Consider the following 19,975-nt stretch of genomic DNA (forward strand, 5'->3'; position numbering starts at 1 on the left):
TATTAAAATCAGACACCATTCAGACACCATTCAGATGATAGGCGCTTGATCCACATGCGTAGGCGTGCGTTCGGTGAGAATGGAGAGAATGGAATTTCTATGGAGTCAACATGAAAAACACAACAAACAATGTAAGCTTGTCTCGTTTGCTGAAATAACATTCTGAAAACTGTTGGCATTCAATGTATCACGCATAAAATCGATAGTCAAGTCCCAACGTAACATCTCAAAGTGTAAGCTCGATAATCGGCATGCAATCGATATATCGATTAACCATATTGAAGCACTATAGTCAGAGGTGAGCGCGAATAACATTGACAGCACCCGCACGTTATATGCGCGTGTAAGATAAGCGACCGCAACCCCGACCCTATTACGAAGGAGTTTTTCTAAAAGAAAAATCGCGGCTAAGATGCGTATGCCTGCGCGCACCGCTGACCGCACGCGGTTGTGTCGGTTTTACGCAGTTTTATTCGCCGTAGATTTCAATTTCACGACCCTCTGTTTACCAACATGTGACGTCACGAGAAGACTGGTTCGAGGTTATATTTTGCTATGGTAGACAAGAAGCGGGAAAGAACGCGTTGGCTGGCAACGCTGATAGTGGCCACCAGCATGCTTCGCGCGGTGGCGTTACGTAATCAGTGACGTAGGGGCTGAGTTCGTCTATACATTGTATTAACCGTCTAATTCATAGATGTGACTTGAACTCTTGTAACTTGACCTGCAGATACCTTGCAAGAGCGCCAACGCAATTCAAAAGCCCTGCACGGCTTGAAGCGTTCTTACGCAGCGAGCTAGGCTTGACACGTGTGGTGAAAATGTCAAGTCAGCGCTCGGGCTACGTTGAGCCCGCCTTGGATAGCGCTCCATGTACTTGAGCTTCGGGAAGCCACATGACACTCAGAACCTTGCCTTGGCTTGGCTGTACATGAGTTAATGCTTCATCAGTTCGTTTACAGTGACTTTGCACGAGGGATGGTGCCAAATAACGGGTGTGGCACATATTATAAGTCCTGACACTAAAGGCTGGTTTAGAGTCCGACGTAGTCTTCGCCCTTCGCCGCCCGCGTTCCGCGCCGACAGCTGGCGTTCGCTACGCCACGCTTCCTCATCCTACCGGGTTCATAGTCTGACGCGATTCGGGGCAGCGCAACGAAAACGCTTCCGGAGATTTTCACATTTCGTATGAGAAAGTAGTCATATCTGGCAACTGCACCCGCGTGTTGGAATCCGACTAAAGACAATCCGTGCTCCCATCGTATGTTTGTACTACTGTAATACGGTCGGTACCCCCAAAAATGGGCATTGAATTGAAGAAGAAAATTGTACTTCGTCTTCCCGGATGTTCTCCTACTTTTGCTTGTCTCTATAATCCACCTGTATTATATAGGCACGGATGTTCCTTAACAGCTTCAATCAAAGGCTCAATGGGTGACGACATGTTTGGAAATGCGAGTCCACCGGAGCCCACGCCGTGCACAGCTCGCTGGCCACAGCCAGATGTAGAGCATTGCTCTACTCCCCCGACGGCGGCTGACGTAACGCGCGTTGCCGCCACGCCGCGCTTCGCCGAGTGCCGTCGAGCTATGAACTGACCGACGGTGGCTCGCGATGCGGGGCCGTGCGCTGCGCGTCGTTACGCCCCGCTCCGCAGGACTCTAAACCAGCATTAAGAAATGTCGCGTTTTCATACTGCAAAGCAAGTTTTAAGTGAGAACTTGAGCGAAAATCTCTCTCCCAGACGCAGTTAAAGTTAGCGGGCTGCGGCTCGACAAAGTAAGTCAGCGGGAGGGTCCATGAAAGACGCAAACCGCGAGGGAAAAACTAAAAAATCGGGTGCTATTTTTAAATCTGTCATTCGGTGTGAAATCGGGGCGTTATCAGTTTTTTTTTTTTTTCCTTCTTTCTGTCCGACAGACTACCCGCTGCTCAAGTGTATTGGTCAACACGCATACTTCGCGATTTACAATGGCAAGCACGCATCTTCTAACATAAATTGTGCTTCGCATTGTCGCGCTCAGGTAATATTTACATTAGCCACGCGTACTAAATACTGCGCGCGACACGTGACATGACGCGATATGGGATTAGAATTCGGGGACAAAATCGGGGGGGGGGGAATATGTTTATTATATATAAAAAAATAAGAGGGAAAGGTTAGCCACCGGTATGGCGGCTTGCTATTCCCAGGAAAAAAAGGGGAAAATAAAGGCAAACAAAAAGAAAAACGAAGAATCGGGTTAAACACGAAAGTGTCAGCTCCCGGATATTTCTATCCGCAATCCAGAATGACGCGTAGACGTGCGCGCGGACGGACTCGCGCGCACCTCTGACTGCAGTCCTATAGGTGGTCATCGATAACCGCTGTTTTTCTAAATCAACTATGGAAAAAGAACACCGAAAGTCCATTCAGGTCTCCTATCACATGTGCCACACTCGCAGGCATTTTGCAATCTGCTTTTGTCCTGTCCATCCGAGCACTTGAACATCACGTGCGTGTTGTATCACTATTCCGCTGCAAGTAGAATTTCTACGAAATCCGCGCGTATAGAACTGTTCAGCTACCCAAGAACGTGCAATCTATTAGCAATCCCTACAGAGTCCGATTCCGATGCTGAAAGACCAGAAAGATCCGGCATTGGTTCTTGCTGATCGCAGTACGATAGCAAGCATGTTTACTATCACATTCAGGGGTACTGGAATATCGCATAGGATTGGGAAGGTAGACATAAATTTTGTAATCTACCATATACTTGTGATATGCTATTTTGTTCACATAGAGGACAACTCAGCTATGCGCGGTAGTGTGTGAGGATAGATTTGGGCGTTAGTAAATATATTTGTATATATACGCTTGTGACAGAGGTAGAAATAGAAAGGATGACAGCTGCACATCGTGACAACACCCTGTGATAACGTCCTTCCAAACCTTATCTGTAACAACAAGTCCTTCTCTTGGTCTTCCTGAAAATCACCCCAGCTGTTAAAAACACTTGTTTACATCTGATATGTACACATGAACCACAAAACAATATCACTTATGATTTGGTATCGTGGGACACCAAAATATATTCGGGATAACTTGTTCCCGAGCTACGTCATGCAGATGTGCTGGAAGTCGCTCAAAAATGTTTACGTTCTATGTGCTTATCTCTACGTTGATATGATAATACTTGGTTTCACTTCTAAATAACATATGTATGCACTATATGATAGCCAGTAGACAGCGTTTCAAAATGACTCTGAAGTATGAACAAGATAATGATACAAAAGTTACTCTCTCAACATTTTCAAAAATTTTTCAAACATTTTCTCAAACAATTCTCTGCTCTCACAAATATCCTTGCCAAAGCGCAAAGGAATGTTATGTGTGGCCCTCGCAACGAAATATTTGGGCAAGGAAGCACCTCATAAACTTGGCTCATAAACATTTATACTGATGCGTTAACGATATAGTATATTGTTTAAGCGGAACCCGAATATATAAAGCTATATCTCGCCGTTTTTCGTAAGTACATTGGTATGTGCGTGCAAAAAGCATGCACGAAGAACACCGTGTCTACAGAGCACCATGCTGATACAGTTCTTGAAGAGAAGGGAAAGAAAATGGGTTCGTCGAATGACCGTATATCCAATACGGTTTTATTTTTATCTGCGATTCGCACTTAGGAAATGTGACGACGCTCCGACATCGTACAATGACTGAAAGATCGTTTAGAAAACTTTGTTGGGTACAGCTATTGTGAAGCATGCGTCATCAATACCCTGCAGTACTTCAAAATATTAAACAATACTGCCATTCAATTGGCCTTCCTACATGTACGCTGAGCAAGCTTTGGAGTCTGACAATATGACAGGCATGTTACGTTGGCTTGTATGCGGCAACTAAAAACTGAAGAGAACCGAACCACAAAGGACAGCAAGGGGTCGATCTTGCAACGTTGCAAAAAATGGTTCGAAGTGAAGCCATACAGTGCTCATGGAAGTAGAAATTGTGGATACTTCACAATATTTGTGCATGCCGATACCTGATACTTGTCACTCCACATTAATGTGGTTTAGGCACACGCTTGTTGCATGCCAAATACACAGCCTTTCGTCACCATCAGATATAACGAGAAGTGCATGACAGAGAGGACACTTTGTAAGTCTGCCAGGAGCTCTGGTGTTTCAAGGGAGATGTTATCATACATAAAAGGTGTCTCTGCTGCTTCGAGTGGTGCCAGCTTTAGGATATCAAACATGAAACAAGTTAATTTCGCATGTAGACGATTGCTTTAGTTTTATTGTATTGTATTAGTTTTTTATTGTCTGCTCCCTGTGCCGACTTTGAGAAAGAGTGCTCGCTTTGGCTTGCAATATGCTTATTATTGTTGCGTCTTCATCGTGATTAGAAAGAGAGAGAGAGAGAAACGAACAGCAGCGCTTCAGGTAGTCGTAAGATCGACTGACTCAGTTCAGTTTGCCCGCAGCACGAACAATCTTATGCAGCTATCGTTGCCTAAAAAAGTCAAAGACGTTCAAGTTCGGCAGTGCTTTGCCAGAAAGCAACTTGACGCCATTCCAAGCAGCAGAAACAGCCAGCATCAACAATCTGTGAGCGAAACTGCTGGTGATCATGTAGTCTTTGCACTGTATTCGTGTTCAAAATGTGATGTGTTTTCTTACAAAATACGAATGTATATTCACACCTTAAAGTTACGTCGTCAAACAGAGACATCGATCCATCTCTCTACTGCTGGTCTCACCTATACATGTCGCAGCATCTTCCCACACTGTCGACAAGGAAGTTGAGACCAGCGCGACTCTCTGCGTCCACCTCGTAGGCCTCTCTTGGGTCACGTACGTCGTTTCATGTTGTCATATTACTACGCAACAGAGATGAGCTGCAGCTATACAACGCTAACCTGTAGATCACACTAAAACATTCTAAGAGGATGAACTGCTTTGGTTCCATCACTTTTCATCGACAGCTTTCCGCCCCCGTCTTTCCTGTAAGACAGAGTACAACTATTCCGCGTCCCTTCTCCTCCTTTCCCATGTAGCCACACTTCGGGATCTCAGAGGCTCGTCACGTTGCTCCAGGGGTAACGTATATACTTTCGTCGCAGCAGTCTTGAAATTAAAAAAAAAACGTGGTTGATCCCTTGGTGGATTCGACGGAAAAGCGTTACAACCCCACACAACCCCTCAATGACCCTTCACAAACGCTACACACCTTTCACACGCTAACGCTACACAACGCTAACGGAAGACAGCATCCGCAGCCGAACGAACCTTTCGGGCGTCCTCCGATTAAGCTTTGCGGCGCCGTCTCACAGCCTTCTTTCGCCACTCCTCCGCACAGCTTTCATAGCCCATGCTGCGCCTACACAGACGCCTCTGAACCTGTCGGCCACCATAGCTGCACTGCCGACGGGCCGGTGCCGCATCGCGCTCTCCACGCGCCCTCTTCTTCCATCCAGTAACCGCGCATGCGCGCCGTGGCTACAGACAGACCACGCCGCGATTCTTTCGTAGCGGGGACTCTAATGCTAACGCATTAATAAGAAAATTATGAAGGAACGTCACCTCTATATGCGCTTCCAATTTAACACGGCGTTTCGTTCATAAAACTGGAGTACGACTTGCTTGGCCTCGTCCGATTGTCGTCCGGAGCAGGCGTAACCCTAATAGTCAGTCTCCTAGATCCGTTCCCAACCACCTCTGAAACCTCCTGGTCGTCCCCGAAGTCACTCAACTCTTCCAAAGATAAGTCGTCACCGTGTAATCGCCTCTGTATCAGTCCACCCATCATCTGATAATCAGCCGCCTCGGCATCGTGTAAAATCTCTGTCTCAGCCGCGATGGCTGCGACCGTTGGAGCTTGCTGCTGCGGCGACGCTGGTCTTTCAGGGGGTTGCAGCAAGCATGCAGTTGATTCCAACTCATCTGTGATGCTCGTGTATTCACCCCGCAACGCTGACAAGAAAGGAGCTCTCGTAGCCGGACGAGGTTCTGTCCAACGACTGACGCAAGACATGCCACGTTCTAGCTTTGGATGACGTCCAGACGTTTGTGCTAGTTCGGTACCGTCCGGTTGACAAACACTCTGCCACCGTTGCAGGTTCTTCCGTTTTGATGCGGCTTGATCTAAGACTTCCGTCGCAGCTAAGGTCATTTGTCTGCTTAGACGTCTTTGAGGACGTCTTCTAATCGAAGGCCTATGTCTTGCGGAACCTTGTCGCGATAAGTTCTCGGTCGTTTCTGCAAACGCTGTTTTGTGTCTCGAGGAGCCTTGTCGTGCGAGGTGCTCAGTCTCGGGTTCTGCAGCCCCAGGACTTATGATGACGACCGCTGGTTTAGCGGGTTCAGGTGAAGGTTGCTGGACTTCTGGTGAAGCCTCTTCGATTATGGGGATCGTAGGTGGCGAAGGAGACGTGGGCGGGGATTGAGGTTCTACACTGCTCTCGTCGGGGGACGGGGTCCGGCTTTCATCGTCTTCTTCGTCTTCCAGGAATTCTTGGCTATCCAGGAACCGTTGTAACGAAGCGGAAATCTGCTCTGATATGCTTTCGAGTTGATTGAGTCGGAGGTCGAGGGTTTGGATAGTGGCATTGGCCTTCATCTCCCATTGGTGGATGTCCTCTACGCGTTGGTACATGGCGTCTACCCTGGAAAGATACGTTGGTGGGTGATCATCTTGGTGGAAAGATAGGTTGGTGGGTGGGTATCAGAATCTGTGACGTGCTATGACACGTAACAGACAAAGTCGAACATAGCACTATTCAGCAAGACAACAAATAAAATTGGAGGAAGGAAGGAAATCCGTTAGCATTCAGCCGACCCACCTACTACCCTATCCTCCCCTATCCACCTCTATCTCCCACTAACTACCACTAACTGTTACTAACTACACAGCCACAACAACGGCGCAATCCTTCTTCCAAGCCGGCGGCGTATTTTGAAACTCTGCTTTTCGCTCTTCCTCCGTCTCGTTCGCCCGCTTTCGGCGCCGAGCAGTGTCATCCGCTGTCTGGCCTTGCTTGTGTTTGTTCCACGGTTTCGGCAGCTCGTCGCCTTCGATCAGAATCTGCCTTGTATTGGCGCCTACTTGGTGCGGCACTCCTACACGGTTCATACTCCATTGTGCACTTGAATTCAGCCCATACGCGCCTTGCACACCTGCATGTTCAGACTCGCCCGCGTATCTGGCGCGCCGCAAAGACCGCTACCGCTCCATGACCTACATCCCCTTACCCTCAACTCTCCACTGCCCTCCTCCTCTTTCACGCGAAGTGTTTCCCTCTCCACATTTTGTCCACAGATCGGCACCGACACTTATCTCGAAACGCGGCTTCTGAGACACATTAATAAATGTACCCCAGGTGATACCAGGGGTACTTACGCAATACTTCGATAAGACTCGCTTCTGGGGTGAGTCTTTCTCCTTCCACATTCAAATGTAAAAAATTCTGTACCGAAAAATGTACCGATATGAATCGAGTCGTTGGGTAATCACTGTGAAAAGAAAAAGAGAGAGAAAAAAACGGTGTGGAACTGACGCAAACTTTAAACATTGGGCGTTCCCAGATAGCGTTCAGAGTAATTCCGAAAGTAATTCAAAATGCGTTACGCGTTACTTGTAAAAGTAATTCAATTACAGTTACAATTACATAACACATAATATAATTCCGGATGTAATTAATTACTAAGAAAGCAATTAATTACAGTAATTCAATTACTTGTGATTAATTACTTTACAGGTCTTGCTACAACAGACTCGCAACTGGGGATACTATGCAAAGGATTTGTGCTTCGGTCACTTCAGGTACTAGAATATGATCAAGTGCTGTTACGTAACTTTACAGGCACGTCGTCAATGGACATTCGCAGACAACGTCTTTTATGGTACTTTCTTTCTTCCTTATCCCGTTGCCCGGAGACAATGTTGTATCAGTATGGACTGAATGTCCCCTACAGCGGCTGGCTTCTACACAGGAGCAGAAAAGCGTCCTCTCTCAACTGCTCCAATTGTGGCACTGTCTAGGATGTTGAGAACATTATAGTTGCCTGTGAACGCTACCCTGAAGCCTGTGGCCACAAACCATCGACGTTGGCAGCTCTAGATGACCGTCGTTTGCTACCACGGTCAAAATGTGGCAGCCACATGGTAGCAGGCAATGAGCGTTCCGCGCTCCCAGACCTTTAAGCGTACATTATCTTCAGAAATCCTTTAGTGGAGCGAAGGGGTGGAAGTGATCAGACTTCGTACTGTATGGTGCGCATGGAGGTGTATCAGTTTTTGCACCCTTTCTTTGCCTTAAAGAATGATAATTTGTGTACGTTTATACCTAGCTTCTCTGCGTTTCCAAGGCGTTAGCCGGATTCACATTTGTGGTACCACCACTTCCTTATTTTTTTTCTTTTTACACTCGGCCATGCATGCACCAAAACTTACATATCATGACTGCCTTTAATCCGTTAGCATTAGGAGGCTCGTGTCAAAGGGAAAACGGCGGTGTCCATATGCGGACACGAGAAGGAAGGAAGGATGAAAGATGGAAGGAGCAGCTTGAATGAAAACAACGAAGACAGCGGGAAACGACAAGCGAGTTATCTCATCTTTAGGTTCTCAAGGCAGTGTCACACTGGGCCGACAACCGACAGAATCTGTCGGCTGACATCCAAAGACATCGTGTCCGCGAACAAGTCACACTGCACACGCAAAAGGAGGCCGACACAGACATCCGTATGTCGGCCGTCGCCGAATGCCGCTGTCGGCCGGCACTCCTGACAAGACCTTCCTTATCCCATATCAAACAAACAAACAAGCCTGGCACACTGAATGACCGCGACAACCGACAAGCTGCGTTGTTCCTTCTTTCAACATGACGTCCTGCGATAAGCTACGTCGAATTCTTGTTATTTACGGCCCTTCATCAGGAAACAGTATAAGTTGACAAATCGTCCTGAAGACGGTCATTGTCGCGAGCCTCGGGGAAAACACAGACACAGGTGTATCTCATTTCTTGTCGCTGTGTCTCCCCTGCTTCAGTTGGCCATGGACGGCTATATACGGACGGCTATACTATAGGCAGGTGAACCACACGTGTAACATCATACTACCCTTCATTCCCAAAGGATCCATCTACACTGACCTATAGGAACGTGCGTGGACCACGTCTACCAAACGACGCCTCTGGGTCGTTACTTAGTGTGGCGCAAGCCTCCAAAAAACTTGAGGACGACCCATTCGTGGGTCGTCTTTGGAAACGCAAAAAGAGGAAGACAAAGAAGGAACCAAAGTAAAAGAAGCAAAAAAGAGAAAAGGAGGAAAAAAATTGAAGGGAAAAAGAAGCAAGAGAAAAAGGAGAAAGCAAAAGATGCAATCGAAGAAATCAAGTGAGAGAGAAAGGAGGAAGCACAAGAACGAGCCAAAGGCTTATCCTAACGCATTTCCAAATGATCCACCCCTGGATCTTCCTGAAGTTTTTGAACCATATTAGATTGTTTCAATAGTATCAGGGTAAGGTAAGGCAAGATAATATAAGATAATGTATAATATAAGAAAGCACCATCAATGTGCACCCTGCCTATAATATGCGCGCGTATGCTATCCCAGGCACGTACCTTTCTGTTGTGGTGACAATCCTGTTCTCTGTAGTCATTTGCTGTCGTACATCTCGCTCTCGGAAGTAGCCTTCCACACACTCTTGCTCGAAATCGTGGAGGCGTTCTATCTCCGGTGCGTCCAGGAACAGCTTCAGGCCATGGTCAAAAGTTCGGCTCTTGCCCTTTCTCCAGCGGAGACCGCATTTTACGGCCAACAGTAAGTGGGATATCAATATCAAGGGCGGTGGTAGCACCGGTTTCTGCTCGTACTCCATGACCACTGTGAAGCGCTGAGACTTCCAGACATGTTGCGAGATAGCGTTCACTTCGATGAAGATGTTGCTGCGCAAACAGAAGACACGTGTTACGATAAAGCTTTTGCGGAATCATTTGCTGCTTTCTGGCATGGTCCATCTACTGTCCGCAAGTGGACGTTCAGGAAATTAGACATTTCGTACAGTCTTAAAAATGAACTTCACCACATAGCACGCTCCTAGCCAACCATCATACCGAATGACACCGTTCTCGCCCCTGATTGGTTAAAAACGTGAGGCGGAGCCTATTTTGTGCCCATTATGCACGGCACAGAATTGGCTCCGCCTCCCGGTGAAGTGGCCATAGTCGTGACGATGCCCACTTGAGTGCGGCAAGCTACGTCGACCCCCCCCCCCCCCCCCATCATTTTTAAAAGTGTACGATAATTCATGGCCTTTCGTCGCGACACGACTACGATCATGAGCGACGTCAGAGTGGTCGGTCTGTTAGTTAATTGTACACACCTGAGGTTTTTTTCATCGTGCACTGAAATCTCAGCACACAGCATATCTTTAACGTCTCGCGAAAGACGGCGTGTCAGAGCAACGTGTGCCTTGCAACCAAGTTGTTGGCGGCCCAGGCTAGGTAGGAGTGTTCACAGTCACTCTTCAGCCCTATTCGTGTGCGTGTCGCGCTATCTTATCAAATCATATCAACGTGCGTGCACTGGTGTAAGGCCCCGTAGCTTAAGCGGGGAAACGCCTCATGACACCATTACTCATCTTAATTGCCGTTGTCGTTGATGTTCACCATCGCTGTTGCCGCACACCACTGCATAACCGGAGCAAGTCGCAGACATATAGTTTCATTACTGTTGACTTGTATCAACCTCAAGGTCAAGATAACGAATAGAAGATAGTGGGATAGATCACATCACCGGGTGTGCCATCTAAGCATTTTCCTTGAAGTTTTCTGGTAGTTCCCCTCAAAGTTCCAAGGCATATGATACGAAAGTCTGATATGTTATAAACAATCGATGAAGCTCTTTATGGAGTTTTTGACGGATACATAATCTTGAAGACACACCGTGCTTTATAGTTTAACACTCTGCTTTCTTTCATGGGAAATACTTCTTCTGGGACATCTTTCTTTCCGGATGCGGTGCTTGCTTTACTGATAACATCACGCGAAGTCAGGAGGATGTTGGAGGCGTTCGTTACGACGACGTAAAAAAAGTGGCGCATAGCATACGGCTGATAAAAAGTCCTTTAGAAGTACGAGGTATCATTGTGTGTACCACCAGATCAATGTAATAAATACGTATATTGATTGCTTTACGCACGGATACGCATTAAATACGCTATTTATACGCATATAAATATACGGAAAGACCCCCCCCCCCCAAAACCCCCACCCACGTGCGAAACACACTCGACAGGACCCCGCACACAGAATTTATGACCTCCCTTCGGCAACCTCAACGCACTGCGATTTCCCTTCCCCCACCACTGTCGAAGCACACGAAAGTGAGTGTTTTCTGTTTGACCAACTCATTATATCTTTTCACTTGAAAAAGAACGGTCCACCGTTCGAAACGTCGTGTCTGTGTAATTTCAAAATGAATTAAATGAAGTCATCTGAAAATATTCCTTTGGTTGTGCTCTGTGCGAACTTATTTCTTCGGATGTTTATATATATATATATATATATATATATATGTACTAACAAAATATGAGGCAGACAACGAAGATGTAGGAAGTAGAAAAAGGGGGAGTTATTTATTTACTAGTGGAAAGTTAAGGGGGAAGTCAACGTTGCGGCGGAAGCTCCGCCTTCCGCCGCAACGTTGACTTCCCCCTTAACTTTCCACTAGTAAATAAATAACTCCCCCTTTTTCTGCTTCCTACATCTTCGTTGTCTGCGTCATATTTTGTTAGTACCTATTTAATTTCGCGGTCGCCCGAACCCCTTTCTTCCAGTATATATATATACGCATATATTTATACGCATTATTTACGCATTAAATACGCTACGGATTGCTTTACGCACAGACAACGTCGCATGCATGTCTCTGCTTCGTGGTATGTGACGAGTGTGAGTGTTTTCTTGAAAGAGAATCTGACCAAGAAATAATTTACTGATGTACCGCATACGTGGTATCAAGTCACGAGAAATGCAGGAAATGCTATTGTCGTTTTGGGTTACGAGGTATGACTTATTGATTGTCGTCCATTCTATATAAGGAAAGGCGAACAAATGCCCGAGTTCAAATGTCCGATGCCCGAGGCCAGTTCCAACATATAGCGATTTGCTACATGGCGCTAGAAAACAGCGCTATATTTTCCTCCTAGCAGTGCTGCGAAACGTAATAAAACAGCGTTAGTCGCAGTATAGAGCTCTCGTCAACTTTTCTAGTGCTATTTTGAGCGCTAAGTCTGCGTTAACCAATCGGGAACTGCTTTCAGCGGTGACGTCGCCGAAGCTGGTGCTTGTTTTGCTTCCGGCCACTCGAAGCAACAAGGCGGGAAGGCGGCGACGACAACGTGAAAATGACCACGAGTTTCATCTGGCAATGCATGCGATTATCAAAAGTGTCGCTCGTCATGGTGCTGCGGATTTCCGACGCACACAGTAAACAATCACAGTAGTACCGGTACATCACGTCGCACCGAGATTTTCCGTGACCCGTGCAGGACAGCGCTATGTGCTCGGTTGTATGTGAGAACGGCAAGCGGAAAAACAGCGCTAGGCTTCGAGCGCCATTTTCTAGCGCTATAGAGCGAAGTGCTGTATGTGGGAACTGGCCTTTACGGTGTCACGTTTGTAACAAGCCGCTCTCAGATCACGTGCTTACTTGAAAACAGCAATGAGCAAATTGACGAGAAGAATGTTGGCAACGAGTAAGTAGACGGCCATGATGGCCGGGTTGATCCAGCTGCCCGTTTGGCACTGATACTCTCCAGGTACTTCTTCTTCACCACATTCGGCTGAAACGACGAATACGAACATACAGTTGACAACCCCGCGCGGTGCTTAGCCAAACAATGCTTACGATCGATGCTGTCCGCAAAAACCTCGCCGTATATCATCCAATATGGCATGAAGAAAATATTCTTGATGAGACTCCATGAGGCACTTTCTTGCGGGTACAAAATAGACTGTCTGGCAACGCCGTAGCTCATCAAAATCACTAGCAGAAGAACTACGAAGTACATCATGTTGATCACCTGAAAAGACGGAAGGCATACATAATCTACTAGTAAGTATAACTTAAGGGAAGCGTGTATGTATGAAATGTAACGGGAGGACAGCAGTACATGACCTTCCTCTCCCTCTCAGACAATTTGTAAATTGTAAACATCCAACTGGCCGAATGAAGCTCAATATGATCGATAAAGACTTGCAGTTAGCCACTCGCAAATCCGCCAGGAATAACGCCTTCATGCTTTTCTTTTATGTACCTTGTCTAGTCTCTAGCAAGGAAACTGTATAAGTAACGTTTTCCTCTGCCCTCAAAGCTCTCGTCACCTTTCTGGATACCATAGGACTTCTGGATACCTTTATTGTGAAGGGGCTTATTATTTCATTCCCACCAGCAATGGGGTAGAGTATCGCCCCTGGCAATGAAACTCCCCATTCATGTTCTTGTAATAACATTGTTGTTGTTTTGTCTCTTTGAGTTGAAGGAACGGCGTACGAGAGACACCAAGGCAGAATGAGCCGAAGGGCCGAGTAGACAACGTTGTGTAGGAAACCAGGATATTAATATCTTGAAAATTCGTCCAGATTTCCCTTTGAGTTCCGCCTGTTATGCAAAATGTAGCAAAAAAAGAAAAGAGAAAATGGCGACGAAGAAGGACCAGTGCAAAAGTTGCCGGACGCCTGTTTCTTGTTTGTAAACACGACAGAAACGCCGTTTCGTCTACTGTGCTTCCCACCGTTGACCCATGTAGTTTTACACTAAATTATTCATCTAAATCGCCACTTTTCAGTGCACGTCTTTTCAGCAGTGCAGTAACAAAATTAAAAGTAAAGCGAGACGTAATGCAAATCGAAACATGCGCAAAGACAGCAATCTTGTGGAAAATTTGGAAACGCCTCGGACTTATGATGTGCTCCAGGAGGATGCCTTCCATATGGCAAGGATGGAGCGAGTAGCTCTTATGTGCTGCTGTTTTCTGTGTAAGTTTGAACAATGGTTCTCTACTCCTTTTTGGAAGTTACTGTAGGACCAAGGAACTGGGTGCCTTCGTCACAAATGTACAGTGTACGCTCTGCGAACGCCCTAGCAATTCGTGCAGAGCAACCCCCTTTCCACACTGTCAAAATCAACAGCTCATAGTATGCTATATATATATATATATATATAAGTACATAATAAATAAATTACCCTATAAATATAGCGAAGAAAATAGGCGAACTAATAACCTGACCAGGTCAATCAATGTTGACTTTTGTATTCGGTACCTATGAACCAGGTCCAACTTACCATTTTACCTATCATGGTGACATAAGGGCCAAGATACTTATTTACACTGAGGATGTCTAGCAGCCTGATGTACCAGTACATGATTGTTAAGCAGTACAAAAGCCTCCCCTGTGCATGGCTTGACGGCGTAAATCGCAATGCCATGCCGACTACGAATACGGATATGATGAATACATCGCACGGATTCCATTTCTTCTGAGCCCACACCAGAATTTTTTGGAAGAAATTCGCCGGTTCGGACATCATTGCCTGCAAAGGAAAAAAAAAGTATCGGTGTCGTACAAGGAATCTAGAGATACTCGTAACACAGAGACTGATGTTAGGATGCTAAGCACGTTGGGCACATCATGCGACTTCGTCGACTCGTTACTGGAGCGACGGTGAACACTAACCTCTCTCACTTTCTCCACTGCCAGTGTCATGATGTAAGCGATGATGTAAACCTCTTGCCAGGAGGGCTCGGGACGCATGCGCACTAGGACCACGTACGTGTAGAAGCATAAAAAGATCCCATATGCAATCTGCAACATATCGGAGTCTTATACAAATCACTCCACATGTGATTAAGCAAAAGTGGTGCTAGACGTCGTACGCAAATTGCTGCATCACAAGCAGAGTCCTTACAGAATAGGGTTGTGTTATCCATGCGTGCGGGAATTTCGTGCACTAAACTTAGAAGCCAGTGGCAGGGACTCATGGAGGCAGGTGTGGCTTCGCTGTCTCTTCGCCAAATGTCGGCCTTGAGGTCATTACTTGGGCGTTCACGGCAATTACACGCACCTATACATACACTCCTCGATGTCACCAATTTTACACCTATTCACCAATCAAATTTCATATTCTTGCAGACTTCAACGTTGTGTTTGTTCTACTTGTGGATTAAGAATCTACAATTTGCGTTCCTATAAAAAAAAAAAAAACGCAGCCTTCGTCGGTTTGTCCGCAGCTAGTATCAATGTCAGACGTCATGGAGCAAAATGAGAAAGCGTGAAGAGTGAATGCGTGTTCTTGAACTAAGTCCATTGGCATGTGTTGTCGAAAGCGTAATGTCGGCGTAGTGATCTCACGCCTGACCAGCGATTGGCTTCGATTCTCTCCACTGGCACTCGCTTGCTTTTTATTTTATATATTGACTGCAGTCCTTGAGCACTGCAGCGTGTTTGCACTCATCTCTCCTTAGTCTCCAAGTGATAACAGAAACGAAGGGCTATTTCCTTACTGCGTGACTCCAGAACTTGGTCACGGGAGCAGCATAGAACTCGTAGATCTTCCTCCCAAGACGAAGCGGCCTCTTGCGCGTCCTTATCTTGAGATAAGCCGCGTCTGTATCAACAGGGAAGAGATTGCCGTTTTCCAGGCGGTTGAAGACCGAAGAGCACTTGCGTGCCGAAAGCCCTCCGAAGGAGTCCGTGTCCAGGTTTATGACGGGAGGGTTAAGGACACCCGGAGGATCGTCTACGTCGGGGTTGGAGTCTTCCTCGTCGTCTTGGAGGTCCAGGTAATGTTCTTCCTCAGTTTGGGGCATGAGTTGAAGTTCTTCCTTGGACTTGAATTCGAGCCATAGAACAGTAGGAGGGAAGAGAAGGCCTAAAATTACCTGCGTAAATGGGAAATAAAAAAGTGAATTAAAACGGGTTAAATTATCCGCCAAAGGAAGCCACGTCAATACCCTAATATTTAAGCAATCACTAATAAGTAATTCGAAATAATTCAGCAAGAGCCTGTAAGAAATTTAGCAAACTAACCTTGAGACTAACGTTCTTGCGTGTGCGCAGTGCCCCCATCCACAGCTCAGCGAGAAGCATTTGATTGGCTGTGTGAGCGAGGAAGCCACTGTGATTGGCGGAGACGGCTAGACCGAGGCAGGTCTGCTTGCTCCAGTGCTGGAGTTCGTGTGTCAATAATTGCAGCGTTGTACCTTCGTCTTGTCGGTAGCAGTAGTCGAGCAGGTCCAGAGCCCTCTCTTCGAACTCCCTGAACGATAAGTATTGGACTCATGGGGTCAACATTGATCACATGTGTTCTTTTTTATAACAAACGTATCACCATGCCTCATTGGGCACACATGAACGCTAAAAAGATTCCACAAAATGCGACAAAGAAATGCGGTCAGTGAAGTGTCGGGGGCACACCTGCAACGTAATTAACGTAGCGTAACGAAAATTTTGTCACTTAATCAGCTTTATCTCTTAATCCGCTGGAATCTCCCCCCCCCCCCCGTCACTCAAAATAGCTTGGTCCCTGGCCAAATCCAGTCCACCAACTCTCTGCCCTCAAAGCTCTTTTTACCTTTTTGAACACCATACACTCTTAAAAATGAACTTCACCGCATAGCAGGCTCCTAGCCAACCATCATCTCGAATGATATCGTTGTCTGCCCTGATTTGTTAAAACGGGAGGCGTACGCCTTTTTTGTGACACTTATGCTGTTCATAATTGTCACAGAAAAGGCGTACGCCTCCCGTTTTCAACAAATCGGGGCAGATAACGATATCATTCGAGATGATGGTTGGCTAGGAGCGTGCGGTGCGGTGAAGTTCATTTTTAAGAGCGTAGGATTTCGATCATATCATTCCCCACATCACCACCAGCAATGGGGTAGAGTATCGCCCCATGTGATGAAACTCCCCATTGTTGTTGTTTGTCTTTTTTTTTTTCACTTTTGTACTGTGTTACGTTTATTAACTCGTTGTTTTTGCACTCCAGTATAGTAGCACACGTTATCACGAATCATTTGAGACGTGACACACGCATGTAACTTCTCTGATTGCTGGGTTACGTGACTACCGCAATGGCGCGGGACAGCGTCACTTTTGACTCGCTTACCATGCCACCGTCCCGAGGTCAAGGTAGCGCTAAATTGCAGTAAGTACCACGAGTACGCCCGTTGTCTACTACGGTGATACTGTTGCCACGTGCGTCCGACAGCTCTACCAATGGTAGTAAGCGCTTCAAATATATCGTAACTTCGTTACGGTCGATCACCCGGAACGGCCCGTATCATATAGTTGAGATTAAAGATGTATCTTACTTTCGAAAAAAAAAAAAAAAAACTGGCTGCGATCCCTACCTGGCATTCTGCCGTAGTTCCTCGGATACATCGGCTTCGAGATCGTCCTGCGCTGATTCGTTGGCCATGCCTCGATACAGTTTACAAGCGACGAGAGCTTTGACGATAGCCTCTTCGCCGTTCTGCCACATGAACATGGCCATCTTTTGACGCTTCATTAACACCGCCCAGATGAGCAGCTCGTTGAACGGCTGACTGAACGTAGAATCAGATCCCAGCAGTGCCGCCGACGCCTCGGGATTAAGGGCCGTGTGCAAGGTGGGAGCCTATATACAGATCTCGTAAGTTCAGGTAGAATAAACATACACAGAAAATGTATTTACACGTGATCGCACGGCTCATCAACTCTGAACCACAAAGAGGAAGAAACCTGGAAATAAGAAGTCTAGTAAGCTTATAGCCCTGGTAGCCAATTCGGGGCGCTGAGACGCAATAGATGGGACAATTTAATTAGTAAATACCTCGTGCCCTGATCCTCCTCAGTCACCTTCCAGTTTAGCATTTCTGATGAACGTTAGAAATTGTTTTGTTTTTTTTTTTAATTTCGAACACCAGCTCAAACTGGAATTTGCAAAAGCTGTCGAAGCGATCGCAGGAAAGTCTCCACTATACAGCTAACGCTGTAATACGAAGGGCACACTTCGGAACTAAAAAAAAAAAACAAACAAACAAAAAAAACAAAAGCTTACACTTTTACGACCTTCAAAAATTCCTGTTATTTATTCCCGTCACAACAACTTTCTTGCGCCACAAATCATACTATTTCGTTTATTTATTTCAATTTCTTTTATCACCGAATGGACATAAATCTCATCTCTATTGAAAAATTCATAAAATACAATAGCGTGCCTGGAAAGATGGTACGTTAAACGCGGTATAATCGACCAGCAAGAAGGATTTCTTACTTTGTGAAGTCTTGGCATTCAAATAATCAACTTTGGTGGTCATCCTCAGTTACTGTTTGCCGCATATTTCAGCTATTAATTTGAGTACGGATCAGTTACACGCGAATAGCGTCTGATCCTTCAAGGTCATTCCTTATGTAAATGATGATGTTCATTTGTTGACGAAGAGTCGGAATTCCGTATGTAATGCCAATAAAAGAGCTTCTCTCTCTCTCTCTCTCTCTCTCTCATTTCTGATAGCATGTATACGTGTTTCAAGAGACAGAAACTTTCGCTTTGCGCAGCGGACCTGCACTGCAAACCTTCATATCTACGAACTGCACCTTCGCGCTATAACCATATATTGACTTTCTCCTTTCAGGCAAAATAATAATCCTTCCACTAAATATTGGGCAGATCTATCGCATCGTTACACCATCCAAACAAAGTTTGAATGTTTCGTGTTCGGAGCACAACACGCGATATTTGTTATACAATATTTGTTCTGCGAAGCTGCCGCCCCAACAATATAGTTTATGGTTTCATTCTCTTCCAACACAGATAAAGCTGGAGGGTATTAAGTCCATAAATTCAAACACGAAAATGGAGAAAGGCAAATACAGCTCACAGGAGTAAGAACACCAAGGGTCACGGTTGGTTTCGCGCAAAGACGAATTGAAACCTCCGAACCCTAACCGTTTGGCTGCTTCACAAACAATTGCGGCAGTGCCTGTTTATTCTCGAAACAGTGCATGCTTGAAATTTATAGCTTAAAGGCGTACATAAAACAGAAGCGATTCTTGGTCTCGCGTTTCGGTCGCATCTGTGAAGCTAAAGCGAATAATGATAAAAATGACTATAAAGCATTGTGTTCTGCTCAGTATTAAAACTGTCAGGCTTTCGTTTCTTTTTTTAATTCTTTTTTATTTTATTTTTCCCTTCAGAGCAGTTCCACGTGCTGAGCCAGGGTAGACTTCTCATGCGCGCGTATTTTCGTGCAAAATGCACGTAATTATGTTTATGAGTTTAAAGCATGGAGCTCTAAATATCTGTAACTCATTTTCATAAAGTTTCTGATCACTGCAAAAGCCCTCACAGGTGCTAAGTGTGGCAGATCATAATTGAAATTCAAATAACCCAGGAAAAAAATCAATTATTGGCCAACTAGCATCTGTTAACACTTCACTTTGGGCGCGTTGACACAGGTCCATACCAAGAAAAGCGCGTCTAACGAAGGGACGAATACAGGACGGCACACACACAGTGCAGATGGTGCATCTAGCATCGGCTGCGCTCCTCAGCGGTAGCCCCCGGAGACCCAGGAGACAACGACGGCGAACTTAATCTCAGCTAGATAGCCCAGCCCTTTCACTCTTACATTTTTCTCACTCATACACCCGTCGTATGAATGTGTGTACGAGTGAGAAAAATGTGAGAGTGGAAGGGGGTTGGGTGAGAGAGAGTGGTTGGTTTGTCCCTTCAGATGACGCGCCCTTTGAAGTCATTTGGGGGGTGTGTTAGCTAGCTTAGCTCAATTGGTAGAGCCCTGGACCGGTAATCCAGAATATGTGGGTTCGAGTCCTACAGCCTGCCTAACCTTTTCAGTGACTTCCATCTTTCTTCAAGAAACGGGTGACTGGATGTGCTGTCCTCCTCGTCAGTGTGAGTGTGCGCTTGTGT

General features: G+C 46.0%; 1 protein-coding gene across 1 annotated transcript in view; it reads right to left on the reverse strand.

The window, feature by feature from the left end:
• LOC135388983 (transient receptor potential cation channel trpm-like) overlaps positions 1–19,975 on the reverse strand; it is a 128,884-nt gene continuing 108,909 nt past the window's right edge. The window contains exons 15-23 of the mRNA XM_064618876.1: positions 17,412–17,677; positions 16,087–16,315; positions 15,561–15,938; positions 14,734–14,862; positions 14,342–14,590; positions 12,905–13,079; positions 12,707–12,839; positions 9,616–9,939; positions 1–6,656 (exon numbers count right to left, since the gene is read on the reverse strand). Of these exons, the coding sequence (XP_064474946.1) occupies positions 5,594–6,656; positions 9,616–9,939; positions 12,707–12,839; positions 12,905–13,079; positions 14,342–14,590; positions 14,734–14,862; positions 15,561–15,938; positions 16,087–16,315; positions 17,412–17,677 (2,946 nt within the window). The 3' untranslated portion in view covers positions 1–5,593. The remainder of the gene's footprint in view (positions 6,657–9,615; positions 9,940–12,706; positions 12,840–12,904; positions 13,080–14,341; positions 14,591–14,733; positions 14,863–15,560; positions 15,939–16,086; positions 16,316–17,411; positions 17,678–19,975) is intronic.

This window comes from Ornithodoros turicata, chromosome 3 (assembly GCF_037126465.1).
Source record: "Ornithodoros turicata isolate Travis chromosome 3, ASM3712646v1, whole genome shotgun sequence".
Classification (NCBI taxonomy): Eukaryota; Metazoa; Arthropoda; class Arachnida; order Ixodida; family Argasidae; genus Ornithodoros; species Ornithodoros turicata.